Here is a 14925-nt window from a genome sequence, read left to right as displayed (position 1 = left end):
CATACAAGAAAGCTCTACTGAATCACAATTCACATGTTTCTCTAAGGAACTCAGAAAAGCATCTCCCTTTGCATACCCCAGATAACCGTGTTGCTTTCTTTACATGTCTGCTCATGTAAGACAGGTAAGTGTCAGAGTTAAAAGTAACAAATGCACTCCATCTGAGACCCTACCATCACTATCACTCCTGAGCTGGAGAGACCAATGATTTGTCCCTGTATACGGCAGCTCCAGTTGTGCTAATATTATTGATTCATTCCAATCTCAGATTAGTTCAATTAAATTGGAGGCACAGAGCAGGAGTAAGGCAGTATGAGAGGTGCAAATAGCTCCAGCAGGAGTGGGAGAGGAAAGTGGTAGCAACAGAACGCAGTTGGAAGAAAAACAAAGAGAGCAAAAGGATTGGTGAACTGACGAAAAGCATTAATAGAATTCATAATCACTCTCTATTTTTGCCTTACTTATATGCTAGGAAAAATGTCAATGATTTTGATTAATGAAAAAAACCCATATAGACTTATACCACATCATCCAGCAACACCAGACCTATGGAAGCGTTTTACATCTGCTGATAAAAGAAGTTTAGTCAGCAAGCTCCATAAGGGAGGCACTGGGTCACAACCCTATCAAACAGTAAGCATAATAAAATGATGTATGAGTGTACTCTGCACTGCAAAGCATAACAAAACGTTGCACAATATTGCTGCAGCAATTATAGTGCTCAAATGATATGATCCAGTTTCTTGATTAATTTTCCTAGAAATGTGAGAAACTGAGGAATAATGACTTGGCAGTGCACTGATTGACATTTACAATTTAAAAAAAAACTTTTATCTGATTGTTTAGAAACCGCTCACTATCGTGTGATGGCATATCATTACGTATGATTAGTTGGGGAGTTAGACTCACGACATACTTCGCTTCTAATACCCCGTGGGGTTTTGTTGGAGTTCAATCTCAATTTAAAGTAAAAGTGATAGCCAGCCTTGTGGAGACAAGTCTGAAAACAAGTGAATGCACACACTCATATATCTCAAAGGCCTGAACAAAAAAGGCAGACAAGAACTTGCCATTTAATTTGAATTCTATAATTTTTGAGCCTTGCATATGATTTTACAAATTTACAGGCACACTGAGGCTTAGTATTGCCAAAAGTCAGGAGAAAATACATCCTGCCCTTTAAAAGAGGCTGAATGTGTGAACAAGGACACCTGAAGCTTTTCATGGAGGTAAACAACAACTACCAGGTAAATAACATACCATTAAGGCAGGATATTTTTTTCTCCAGGTTGCTGACAACCCAATTTTCAGTAGTACATTAAAATACCTTTTCAGGTCTTACAAGCAACAATGCTGGCACTTTCAATAAACAAGACTACCTGAGTAATCAAGTGCTGAAAATATGTTTCTTGTTGTGTTTCATCATGCTTTACATCATTTCCTAAAAATGAAATGCAGCACACAGTTCAAAAGTATCCAAGACAATTACATGATCGCCAGTTTTGATCTGGCATATATTAACTGCTACTTATGTCAGCCTTTTATTACACACAACAGTGAAATTCATGTTTATCTTCTGATCAGGGAAGAGCATGCACCTCCTGCAGCAACTGGTTGCTTCTTTATAGGACCCATCTTACACTAGAAACTTCACAAGATATATTTGTTTGTTCTGAGTATCGGCAAAAGCAGTAACAAATTTTTTAAAGCAAACTTTAAATGCTTAAATGCCTCAAAGCTGGTTTTCCTTTCCCATATTTCTTGAATGATTACTCTAAACACAATGCATTCTTTGCAACTGATGAAGCACTTAATCACTGCACAACAAATTCAAGCTATACCCCAGAGGCTCTGCACACACAAGTTATCACAGATGAAAAGCAATGCTCTTTTAAAAGAATGTGATGTGACCTGCTAGAGGGCAAAAGAAAGATTAGGTCAGTCATGTTTCTGAGATACCTTCACAATTACAGGTTCTGGGTTAAATTATTGTAATTCAAGCTTCTGATATTTATACACAGCACATTTGACGATATGAAACCATGTCAAGAGGACAAGGGAAGGAGATATATAATCTCAGCTGGATTCTGAAAGCCTCTAATCAATATTTAGAAGATACAAGACACTGAATTTTGACAGCTTAGATTGCAAGAGTTGAAATGTAAAAGAAAGAATATAGGCATTTTATTGAGTGGCTACAGTACATTAAATAATGCCTTCATTAAGGATTTCTGGAAGATCTCATATTTATAATAATTGATCAGCAAAATGGTATTAATAGTGATATCAGTTGCATCCTTTTAAGTCCACTGATTTCAAAGGGTATAACTCTGCTTAATAAGACAAATCAACATTATTTAATATACACAATATATAAAATTTATAGTTACAATTTCCCCCTCATCTATGTGGGAATAAGTAGATTAAGGACTGCAATTTAACAACAAGCTTATTATAGTCTCCCTTTATGTCTCTATTACATACCCACACAGTTTATAAAGATTGCAAGGTTCCAACACAGAACATTTAGCTATCCTATCATTTATAGAGAATTATTCTTGCACAAACACATCATGTTCAAGGATACTACCAAAACTCAAATGAACCCTCTCAAAGGGTTGAGTTCTGAAAAACTCTTGCCAGCTGCATTGGACAGAAAGACAATGATGGAAAAAATTCCAGTTTGTTTGTTTGTTTGTTTTTTAAGATTACCACTTCTCTTCCTCAGCCAGCATTATCAAACCTTCCTCAGGTATGTTCAGTACTGGAAAAGGCTGTTGAAAATTTGCAACTGAGACATTCATTGTAATGACTTTAAATGATTCAACTCATTATAAACCTCATTTTGGGGGATGATATCAATGCAAACTAGCACTGGATGATGATCCCAAAGTGAGCATATATATATTCATACATTTCTATTTCTCATGTAATTCACACATTAAAAACTTACCCTAACTGGGGGACTCCGTGCTTGCACTCTCTGCTGCTGGCCACTCTGAGAACTTTGCAGGTCTTTTGGAATGCAATTAGCAACAGTGCTATTCTGGGCTTTTAATGAATTTGTGCAATTCACCCCAGCACCTGGTTTCCGGGGCCTCTGCTTAATGCCATCCAGTAATCGAACTAGTAAAATATTACTGGGAAGGTCATCAACACTGCAGTCAACTAACGTCCTGCATTCTGGACATCGCAGTTCATTTCTGGAACTTACAATACCCAGCAGACATCGCTTACAAAATGTGTGCTGGCAAGGTAAGACTTTCGCAGAAGCATCAAGGCGTTCTAAGCAGACAGGGCACTCCAACAGATCCAATAAGGCTGATTCATCCATCTTTTATTTAGTTCACCAAGGAATAAACTTGTATAAAATTCATATCGTTTTTGAGCATGTCAAAGAAATCATGTTATATCCATGCCTCTTCACTCTTTTATCTAAAATTATTTGTGAAGGAAAAGAGAGAGAGAGAGAGAGAGAGAGATGTTAACAACAGGAAATGGAGGAAGGATATTTCAACGATAAATACTTTGCTTTCAAACACATTCTTGCAGTGTAACAAAATAATGGACAAAAATTTCCTAAACAAGAACCCCAAAGTATTACTTTTGTTTAATGTGTAATCTGGCTCCCATTGATATGTCAGAAATGAAACACTTGCTACAATAACTGCTAAGAATAAAGTACAGTGTTATCAGTAATACTAGATTAAAAATCTTATATATGAGAAGATCTACATTTGAAATGTCATAAATAAAGGATCTATTAAAATGCACAATTTGCTATCAATCTGAATTCTCTAAAGAAACAGAATCTTGTTGTAAATAGTGGCCAATCTTATTGGAAAACTGAAGTGTTAGGAATATTGCTACAGCCTTATTTTTCTTCCACAGTGAAAGCCAGCAATAATGACCAAGTTCAAAATATCACTAAGCTTAGTTAACCACAACCTTCACAGAAGTTACAAAACACATATAATCATTGCTTTCATAAACCCTCCAGCCTTCATATCTTCAAATTATTTCAGTTAAGACATTTTCCTGTTCAGGGTAGATCATGCACTTGAGTGAAACTCATTAATATTTACAAACATACCCATGCTCAGCTTTGCTAACGACAGTTCTCTAATTCAAATTAGAAATACAGCTTGGAAAAGTAAACAACTATCCAAAAATCTTGCAAGGCCACATGGAATAAATATCTGTTCATCACTAGTTTTTACACTGTTTCTTTGTAAAGCAAAAGTTTCAGTAAACTGCATCCAGAGAACTGTGCAACTGGATTGATGCGCTAAAGGGGTCATTAGAAGTCACCACACCATAACAAAACTTTTGAAAATCCCTCTTTTATAAAAAAAAAAAAAAGCCCAACAGCACTGGCACTTAGGGGGCATTGACTACAAAACAAAAATCCCAGTGGTATGCTTGGACACTCCTGAAGTAATTTTTGGATATTGTGCAATAAGAAATTTTAAGGCATCTTTTTTCTTTCTCTACATGTGTTGTTCAGATGTACAAAATGAATAAAATTTATTTTTAAAAAGAAGTTTTAAGGCATAAACTTGAATGCACACCTAAGTCAGATTTTTTTTTCAAGAAAGAGAAAAAAATGCTCAACTCATATATGTAATTATGTTCTTGTATTTGGTATTAAATTGACCATGAATTCAAAAGTGCTAGGTTTCAAAAATGTAATTTACCTACCAAGAGCAAACAGCATTTATCCAGTTTACTTTTTGAAGCGGCACAGGTTAAAAGAGCAACTCAAACTATCCTACAGTCGTCAAGATGTCCTGAACAAGCTACCCCTAAGGGCAGAAAAGATTATTTACTTCCCTATCTGCTACACATATTGCATAAACTTTTCTCTAGTTGGAACAAACATACATACATACTCCAGACGTTCTGAGCAAACTGCATCCAGAGTGCTGTGCAGCTGGATCCATGCACCAAAGGGGTTATTATAAGCCATCACACCACAACCAAAACTTTTGAAAATCCCTAACAGAAGGTTGGTACAGGGCAACAGACACAGCTGAGTGCAGAATGCAAGAAGATGCCTCCTAGTTTGGGATTAGGAACACCAGACTTCCTCCGAGATCACTCCCAGGCCAAAGAAAGGAGGAGCCAGAGACAGAGGAAAACCTCGCAGTTTGCTACCAGGACAGGCACGCTGGGTTGCAGGGCGGGGGGGGCGGGGGGGGAGGAGAGAGAGAGAATCATCAAACCGATCTTGACAGACTGAATGAAAGCCTTCTCTCTGCAGCCCCGGCGAATCTAAATTAAGCATTATGGCTTCCTGTACGTGCATAGGATACGTTATATAGACCCACACCTCCGCATGAGACGGAGAAACCCACCTAGAAACGTAAAAAGAGGCAAGGCACACGGGGGGGGGGGGGGGGGACGAGCCTTGCACGCCAGCCGCCGGTTACCCTATCAGGGAGCCCAGCCGCGGAGGGCGAACGGGGTCTCTATGGAGATTGAACGGGTGGTGTCTTGTTACTGAAGGTGGCCCGACAGGAGCCTCCTCGCGGCGGCTGGGAGGCTGCTGATACCGCAGGGAAGGGGAGGAAGACTTTGGCCGTCTCTGGAGGACGTCTCCACACCCTCCCCTTCCTCCGGCCCCCAGGCGGGAACTGCAAGGGACCGGGCAGAGGGACTCATCCCTCCGCCCCGTTCACTCACCATGTCCGCAGAGGCCGTCGGCGCGAAGGGGACCCCTCCTCCGCCCGCTCGGCCCCTCGCCTTCGCGCCTCTTTGTTCCCGGGAGGAGAAGCCGCGGCGCGGAGTCCCTCACAGAAGGCGGCTCTCCCCCTGCTTCTCCCCCGCCACTTCCTTCCCTCCCTCCCCAAAAGGGGAGAGGCCGCCCCGCCTTAGGGAAGGAGCTGAGGTAGACGAGAAGAGAGACGCCGACTGCGAGCGGGAGACTCCGAGCGAGCCCGCCCTCCCACTTCTGCAGCTCCGGCCTCCCTCCCTGGGCGGGCGGGCGGAGCTCGGGGTGTGTGTCGGTCTCCCTCATGCTCTCAGCCGCCCCTTGTGTGCGAGCCCCGGCAAGCCGCCTTCCCCCACGGAGGTCCCGTTCCTGCGCCCTCCCCAGGCTGGTGTGGGGGCAGCCATCCCGCCCGCTCACCTCTTCCCTCCCTCCCTTCCTTCCCTCCCGCGCTCTGCTGGCCGGATCCTCTGCACGGTCTCCTTCGGAAGAACAAGCGAAAGCTTCCCTTGCCGTCTTCGCCAGGCGGGGGGGGGGGGGCTCGTGCCTCCCCAACCACCGCGGGGCTCACGCGGAACTGGAGCAGAGTGTACAGCGGGTGGCTCTCGAGGAGCAGGGAGACTGCCGAGCCAAGCCCAGCGTGTTAGAGCCTCGGTGGGGTCCAGGGACAACAAGGCTGGGCGGCGGAAGGCCGCACGTTGTCGCCCCTAAGGAAGAAGAGGAGACACGATTCATGGGGAAGGCGTGGGGAGAGACCCGCGCGCCCGACGTGCGAACGAGGAGGAAGAGGAAAGTCTCGAGCAGCTGTGCGCGGCGGCTGAAAGACTTCACAGGAAGCGAAAATCCTTTCATTGGATTAGCCATTGGGGAACTTGAAGGCGAAGTAGTTGAGTTTAGATCCCGATCTCTGGCAGGGTTCGTTCGAAAGTGCAGCTGGGACGGGAGCATTTGGGCGGGGGAGATGATGCAGAGTAACCTACTGTAAGGGTTTAAACATGTGCTTTGGCTTTGGTAAGGAGCTGGGTTGATTCAAAATATGTATATCCCACTTTTGAATGCATCTCCATGAGATTCAAAATTCCGGGGTGAAATCAAAGGACCTAGAGATTCGTTTGACTGGATCCAAACAGATTTCCCATTCAATCTTGCTCCATTCACTTGCTTTGTGCAGCTCACACATGTATTTTTGTGTATTCAGGTCCCATGAGAGAACAGCATAACTTTGTCTGGTGATCCGAAGATCCCTCCCCCATTTCTTTTTCACCAGCAGAAAAGCGAGTTGCGTCCAACTTTCTGTTCCTTGCAGGAAAAGCTCTAACCCAGGGGTGTCCTCATCAGGAGGGCCAGATATGATATAAATGTGGCTTGGTGGGGCCGGAGCCAGGAGTGGGCCGGATGGCTACCTCTGCTGGTAAGCAGCAGGCTTACCAACCCACATTAGTGGGGGCTGCCTCAGCTGTCAAGCCCTGCAGCTGGTGCACCAGCCTAGACTGGCATTAGGGAACTAAGTTGACACTGAGGTGGGTGGGAGGAGACTGCCTCAACTGGCCAGCCTGTAGTAGGCTAGCCAACCCAGATTGGGAGTGGGATTGCCTCGGCTCACTTGCGTGCCTCAGAAGCCCTCTCATCATGGGACCAGATCCAGCCCCCTGGCCAATGTTTGACATCCCTGCTCTAGTCTGTGGCTCATTCCCATGGAGGAGTCAGTTGCTGCATTGCCCACTTGAGCTTAGAGTAAAGCCTCTCAAAGGGTTTACTTCAGAAATGGCTTGCTGAAGTAATGACTATGACCAACTCATACATACCTGAGAGATGATTAATAAGGATGAGACATTGCAGAGGAGACAGAATTGCCAGTGTCAGCATCAATACAATGATTTTCTAGAACACGGATCTGGCTGACAGTCATTACATGTGATCGGAGATAAAGTGGCAATATACTTGTGGAAACCAGCATATGATATTAGTGGTTCTTGAGAGTGGGTTGTGAACTCTGGCCTTAGTTATACACACAGCTCTCCTCCATGGGTTATTTTACTAGCATGTTTCAGCAAAAGCTGCAGTGGAGAAAATATTTGACCCTGTTCATTTCCTTATAGCAATAAGGAAGCAGAAATTAGAGCTGGAGATCTGTCATGAAATCAAGGGAGAAGACTCATCCATTGACTCAACTCACATAACACCAACAAATGAAATGGAATCCCAGTTTGAATTATTAAAACAACGGTATTGCTACTAAATTCCTGTGTTGCTTGTTAGGACTGGAAAAAGAAATTGGTTTTTATTACTGTTTTCATGTAAGTAATCCACAAATTCCACTAAGCGTTACCGTAAAAGCATGTTAAGCAGGTATCCTCCAGTATACTTTTTGGAAGGTAAAGAAAACCCACACACAGTATATTCATTAACATTAGCATCAAACAGCACTGGGGGAAGGACCTAGTGGAGCCTAATGTACTAATAGGAGAAGCTCAATCCTATGTTTATTTACACAGAAATAAGTGGAATTGACTTATTCCATTGCAGGTGTGCATACTATTTCAATCTGCATACCATAAGCTAACACAAGCATGGCAAAAGCTAGAGAAATCAGGCAGGCAAGGTCTTGTTTACTTTCTGAAAATGAGGCTAATTATCCAAGATTATTTTTCAAAGAACCAGAAGATTCAAAGTTGTTTTTTCTTAGAACTATGAATGAAAGTGGAATTTGGCCCATTGTACAACTAATTTATGCCCACCTTTAAGACAAGTGCCTTCCAAAGTGGCCTTCATCAATTAAGACAGTAGTCTTCAACTGGCCAGACTTGGGACTCAAATTGGGTGACAAAAAGAGACCCATAAGAAGACCCATGTTGGATCAGACCAAAGTCCCATTAAGTTCAGTATTCTGTTCACAAAGTGGCCAGCAGGCCACCTCTAGGAAGCCCCCAAGCAGGATGAATTCAAGAGCATTCTGCTTGTGTTCTGTAGAAACTGGTAGAAATAGACATACTGCCTCTGGTACTGGAAAGAGCGGATACCTATCATGACTAGTAGTCATAACTCTCCCCCGTGAACATGTTCATTGCCCTTGTAAAGCCTTTAACTGTGTGCTGTGCGAAGTGTCTGTCCTGAATCTCCCAGCCTTCAGCTTCTGCAGATGACCCTTGGCTCTAACATTAAGGGAGTATGACAGATGATGAGGCACATGGAACCAGCAGATTATCCATGGGCATGGTAATGGGATTCCTGCAAGATCCAAACTACTGGGATGGGTGTGGCCTGAAGGACACGATATGTCATGGAGCTGAATAATCGGATTAGCTGTGACCCTAACTGGGAATGTATGCCCATAGTTGTGGAGGGGCGAAAGACTACTTCCATGGTTTCTAGGGTGATGGAAATTAATGGGGTTGGGTTTAAAGGTGACCATACAGAGGAGCTGGAAAGTAGAAAGGCAAACACAAGCTACACAGGTCATGGCTAGAGGCAAAACAGCCAAATAGGGAAAGAAGACCCCCTGAATCTGTGCCTGCTGTAAAAAGAGTTGAAAGCATGCCTGGAGCCCTGGGTTGCCGTTGACCTCTACCCAACTTGCCGTGCACACTCTTGCCTTTCTCCAAAGTAGAGATGGATCCCTGACGACAAGGAGAGCAAAGTTTCTCTATCTACTCTGTCTGATCCATACATCGTTTTATAGATCTTTATCGTGTTTCACCTTATTCATCTTTTTTTCTAAACTAAACAGCCTTATGTGCCATAAGCAACCATCATAGGGCACCTGCTCTGTCCTCCTGATCATTTTGATTGCTCAATGAGCAACCGAGTGAGTTGGGAGCACATTACTGACTTATGGATTTGAGACCACTGAATCAAGAGATGTCAGCCTTTGCTCACAGCCTTTCAAACAAGCAAAGAACAGGACACACAAGGTAAAGAGGGTGGAAAGAGAAGGTAGAGAGTGGAGATCAGCTTGTGAGTGTTGGAACAAAGTGAGCATGAATGTCCCATTGTGGCCAAGCTAATCTTCTGTTGCTGGCATTCTTCCTGGAAGGGAGGGATGAAGCTTCCCTGTGGCCCTTGGGCTTTTGGCTGGTTGCAGCACAGGCCAGAGGGTCTTTTCTGTTGCTTCTGCAAGCTGGGCCAGCTGACAGATCAGAGTACTCTCTGGCAGAGAGCAAGCCAGCTCCTCATGGCTGCTCATTCTCTGACTGATGGCTGGTGCCAGGATGGTTTTTCATGATAGATAAGTTTTCATGATAGATAAGTTATCCATTACTTGAGCCCCTAGTTCAAATATGCTTATGTGAGCACGTGCCCTGTTTATGCAAGAGGGCATAGGTTCCGTGCTCAGCTTCTTCTGTAGAATAAGATTTCAAGGGAATGTCTTGGCTCTGGCTCAAGGTCATTTGCCTCCCAGACCCTTTGCTGCCCCATGGCCAACTGCTATTGGCAGAGTCCAATATGAACTCTGGAGACAGTGCATCAGGTTCTTGACTGACCTGAACAGTGCATCAGGTTCTTGACTGACCTCTCCGGCTTGGCAGATCTTCTGGGTCGTGGAAAATGGGTCCAAATGGCTCTTTGGGTGGTAAAGGTTGCCGACCCCTGGCGTATGGGAACTGATATGATGGTGAGGGGAGCTGGTGATCTAACCCTCTTTGGTGGAACCTCCTTAAGAGGCTTGGGGTGGAGCAAGCCAGGATCAGGATGCCCGGGCAGGGGTTATTGAGGCTTGCACCCCTTAGTGATAAAATGGTTCTTCAGAAAGGGGCCTTCTGTGTTCCACTATCGCTGTGCTGTCCAAAACAGATCTCCAGAAAGGGGCCATCTGCCCAGCTGGGTTTCACAGTTACTGCGCATTGCTAACCGTTTCCTCCAACAGGCTGGGGTGAGGAAGGTTTCACTGGGGGACAGCACTCAGGCTGCCCAGTGTACAGATCAGATCCCATGCTGCGCCTCACACTTCTTTTCATCCTTTGTCAATAAAACAGTTTGGCTATGGCCAAAATTTTACCCCACAGACAAGAGTGTTGTGTCGTTAATTTTGGTTGGGGACTCTGAGCAGTCCCAGTCCTGCCCTTGAGTGGCAGTGGGAACATATGTGGTTGAATGGTCTCAAATTCACATTAAGTTCTAGTTTTAAGGAGAATTGCTATAAAATGTTGTATTGTTGGTACATGACACCAGAGAAATTAGCTAGAATGTGTAAAGGTGCTTCGAATGTATGCTGGAAATGTGAACAACAGGAAGCGACATGTTATCATTTATGGTGGAACTGTAGCAAAGCCAACAAATTTTGGAAACAAATTCACTCACTAATCCAGAAGATTCTAATGACTCATGTAAAACTGAAACCATAGGCTTTTCTTTTGGGACTAATGGACAAACAACTAGAAAAAAGTAATGGAAATTTGTTTTTATATATGACTACAGAAGTGACATTATATGATCAAAAATGAAAAGGTCTGGCATTGCTTACTATAGCAGAATGGTTGGTAATGATGATGGAATTTGCAGGAATGGCTAAATTTTCATCTTTGATCAGAGAAAAGACAGTATCTTTATTACTGACTGTAAATCCCTTACAGACTTTTTAAACACAAAATGGAAAAAATAAGCTGATGATTTATACATTTGATGATTAAGAAAAATAATTAGATAATAGAAAAAAGAGGGTTTTTTGTAATTACAGAATAAATGTTAAGTTTGTAATTTTACTTGTATTTGTTGTAGGCAAAATCATTAAGCTTCTTTTCATATATTTTCTTTTTTATTCTCTTATTTTCTCTGCACCATCTTTTAACTTTTTTTAGTTCTTGTCCATTTTTAATTTTTTTCATATAACAAATCTGAATAAAAATGAAAAAGATTAGATGGCCAGGAAAGGGGAGGGGAGGGCAAGATTACCTATTGTTTTTTGCATGGGGAAATTGTCTGGGGGGGCTTATGAGCAGTGGTGGGATTCATAACATATAATTTAAATATAACTAAATAATTTAACAACTGGTTCCAGTGGTGGGATTCAAATAATTTAACAACTGGTTGTTTATAAGCACCATTTTAATAACCGGTTCTGCTGAAGTGGTGCGAACTTGCTGAATCTCACCACTGCTTATGAGTAGGCAGTCCACCATTTTGAAAGTTATATCAGTTGACTTCAGTTCACCATTTTGAAATTTGGGAGTTCCAGGAAAGGTTTTTGTTTGTTTTTGGCAAAAGTGCCAAGCAGGTATTTAAGCAATGGTTCAGGTAGTAATCCACTGAGCTTTGGAAGGGAGGACATATAGAGCAGACTGGGAAATATGAGAATCCTATACTACTGAATCTAAGCAGCATAAGCTGCAAAGCTGAGGGCAGATCTGGTCATATGGGCTGGCAATTTTTTTGCTATCAAGTCATAGATGACTTATCACAACCATGTAGGGTTTTCAAGACAAGAGATGAACTTCAGAGATGCTTTGTTTGTCATTGCCTGCCACTCTGTGTCATGGTTCCATTCAAATGCTATCCAAGTCAAGGCATGGGCTGGCAATGGCAGAGACAAAAGTCTGGTTTTTCTGAAGTAAAAGCGAGGAGATGTCTGAAAGAAGCCTTTGGATTGACTGAGAAGGAAGGAAAGGGAAAGGACTGAGATAGGCAGGGTGCTTGGGAGGAGTTTTCAAAGTGAATGGTTTTCTAAATAAAGAGTTAAAACCTAGGAAGAATTAGGACATCTCGGGGTATACCCTATAGCAGGGGTTGGCAACCTTTACCACCCAAAGAGCCATTTGGACCCGTTTTCCACAGCCCCAAAGATCTACCGAGCCGGAGAGGCGGCTCCACACAGAGCCGCCTCCAGTTTGGCCCCTCCACTCACCTTTCCTTCCAGCGCTGGAAGGCGGAGGCACCAGGCAGGGAAACCCCCTCTGTCCGACGGAGAAGGTAGCTGCCTGCTCCGTGGGCAGAGGAGGGATGGTGTCTGCGGCCTTCACAGTGCCGCCGTCTCTCACTCTGCAGGAGGCAGCAGCGCCAGGCAAGGAAACCCCCTCTACCTGATGGAGCAGACAGCCGGCTGCTCCGTGGGGCAGAGAGGGGATGGCGTCTGCGGCCTGCCTGGTGCCGTCGCCTCTCGCGCTGCGGGAAGCAGCGGCGCCAGGCAGGGAAACACCCTCTGCCCGACGGAGCAGGCAGCTGCCTGCTCCATGGGGCAGAGGAAGGATGGTGGCTGAGGGGATGGCAGAGGGGGGATGGCGGCTGCTCTGGAGGGCCATGCGGAGCCACAGTATAAGGCTGAAAGAGCCGCATGCGGCTCCGGAGCCACGGGTTGCAGACCCCTGCCCTGTAGTTATAGACAATAGTATCTCTAGCGACTTTTTCTGAGAGAACAGAGCACTGTTTTCAATGGATGAAAACATTTTAGAATTAGTGGTTACAGAGCTGACCAAGCCTGATTGTATCATCTTGTCTTGTCTTTTTTTTTTTTGCCAAGGCTGCACCTTTTTACAGTCAAACTAACAGGCTATTATGTTCCATGATTAACATTCAAACATGCAAAAACAGAGTTCTTTCTTGCCTTTCTCCTGGCCAATCTAACTTGCTTTGTCTTTCATGCACATCACTGACTGGGGTTCAGACGAGGGCAGGCCAGACTTTACTGAGATGTCAGGACAAGAGGGCTGTTCATAGCCAAAGAGGAGTAGAGGATGCATCCACAAATGGTGGAAGATTAGTCATAGCAATAGTGCAGCTTTTGTCTGGAAACCTGAATACTTCCTTAGTGCAAAATGACTAACGGGCTATTAGTCACATGTATCTGTGTGGATTCACTGAGACTTTGGACTGTTCCCAGTGATATATTTTTAGTACAGCTTGTAACCATTACTCAGTTGCTGCTCAGTAACCAAATGTCTTTGCTCAGTGTAGCTAAGCCATAATTGTTAATGATGGCCTTGGGCTCTTGTGGGGAATTTTGGAGGTGAAGAAATATTCAAACATATGACCTGAACTAATATAGTTCCAGGTAGACTAACTACACTGCCTACTTTTTCTGAGCATATGAATCAAATGGCTCTGAAGAAATATTCCAAAGTTTCATGTTTCTAATAATTTAAAAACCTTAGGATTATGATCGGTTTAAGTTGATTCATAATTTTTTCCTCTTTACTCCTGATGCTCTGATCCAGCAGTCTGTTCTGGATGTGTGGAATTCTTCTGTACAGAAAGGCTTCCAAGTTAACTGCAGAATAAAGTGATGATTTGACCACTCTTTTATGGGTATGTTGTGTACATGACCTGTACAACACCAGTATTTGTTCTCTCGACTGTTTGTATACAGTGCCCCTTTTGTGCAACATGCCCTCAGTCTAGGATACCAATCACCAAATTCCTCTTTGTATGTTCTAAATTTGCACATGAGGTCAGAGCAATATGACCTATGCTATGGACCCTTTCTTCTGAGCTGTGTATGTCCTTGGCAGGACTGTGACTGCTGCCAGCTTAGTATCTTAAGCTGCACAGGTGCTGTGATGCAGGTGATGTGGGGCATGAGTTCCTATGGATAGGCTTAGGACAGCGACTGTCCATGACATGCTCTTAGGGCTTTTGCTTGCATGCCATCAGTAGGGCTGGCCACTGGCATCTCCTGCGAGTACCTGTGAGGGCTTTGAGCAGAACAGCCTTAGAAGTATGCAACAGCAGTGTTTATTTCTGTTGCAGAAGAGAGAAATGTCAAAGTTGAGGTATGTGGTTACTGACATCATGACTGTAAAATTATTTTAATATAGTATGTGAACATTTGGAACCCCCCAAAAGCTAATGTGTATATATATATATAAGCTTCTAGTTTTAACTTTTGGAAAATATTTTATGTCCTCTCTAGTTAAAACTGCTAGATAGCTAGTCATGCTACTCAGGGGTAGGGAACCTGCGGCTCTCCAGATGTTCAGGAACTACAATTCCCATCAGCCTCTGTCAGCATGGCCAATTGTAGTTCCTGAACATCTGGAGAGCTGCAGGTTCCCTACCCCTGTACTAAATATATATTTTCTGTGCATATATTATAAGATCATTTATTTATTTATTTAATATTCCACCCAATCCCCGAAGGGCTCTGGGTGGGTTACAACGGGTTATTACAGTTTTGGACAGAGCAAATGTAAACTGACACAACTTACTTCACGTTGCTGCTCTGCAGGCATGTGGAACAGACCATGAAAGTACAATTGATAGCAACGACAGTTTCATTTTGCTTTCTG

General features: G+C 43.6%; 1 protein-coding gene across 3 annotated transcripts in view; it reads right to left on the bottom strand.

The window, feature by feature from the left end:
• Positions 1-6233, bottom strand: part of SH3RF1 (SH3 domain containing ring finger 1) — a 64834-nt gene extending 58601 nt beyond the window's left edge. Inside the window, exons 1-2 of one of the 3 annotated variants that reach the window (XM_048509281.1) lie at positions 6131-6233; positions 2954-3435 (exon numbers count right to left, since the gene is read on the bottom strand). In XM_048509281.1, coding sequence (XP_048365238.1) covers positions 2954-3334 — 381 coding nt within the window. In that variant the 5' untranslated portion in view covers positions 3335-3435; positions 6131-6233. Of the gene's footprint in view, positions 1-2953; positions 3436-4888; positions 5117-5685; positions 5943-6130 lie in introns of those variants that run through there. The other 2 variants (XM_048509279.1, XM_048509280.1) reach the window with 2 other exon arrangements.
• Between the last annotated feature and the right edge of the window lie 8692 nt (positions 6234-14925).

This window comes from Sphaerodactylus townsendi, linkage group LG10 (assembly GCF_021028975.2).
Source record: "Sphaerodactylus townsendi isolate TG3544 linkage group LG10, MPM_Stown_v2.3, whole genome shotgun sequence".
Taxonomy (NCBI): Eukaryota; Metazoa; Chordata; class Lepidosauria; order Squamata; family Sphaerodactylidae; genus Sphaerodactylus; species Sphaerodactylus townsendi.
This window is presented reverse-complemented; position numbering and strand designations above follow the sequence as displayed.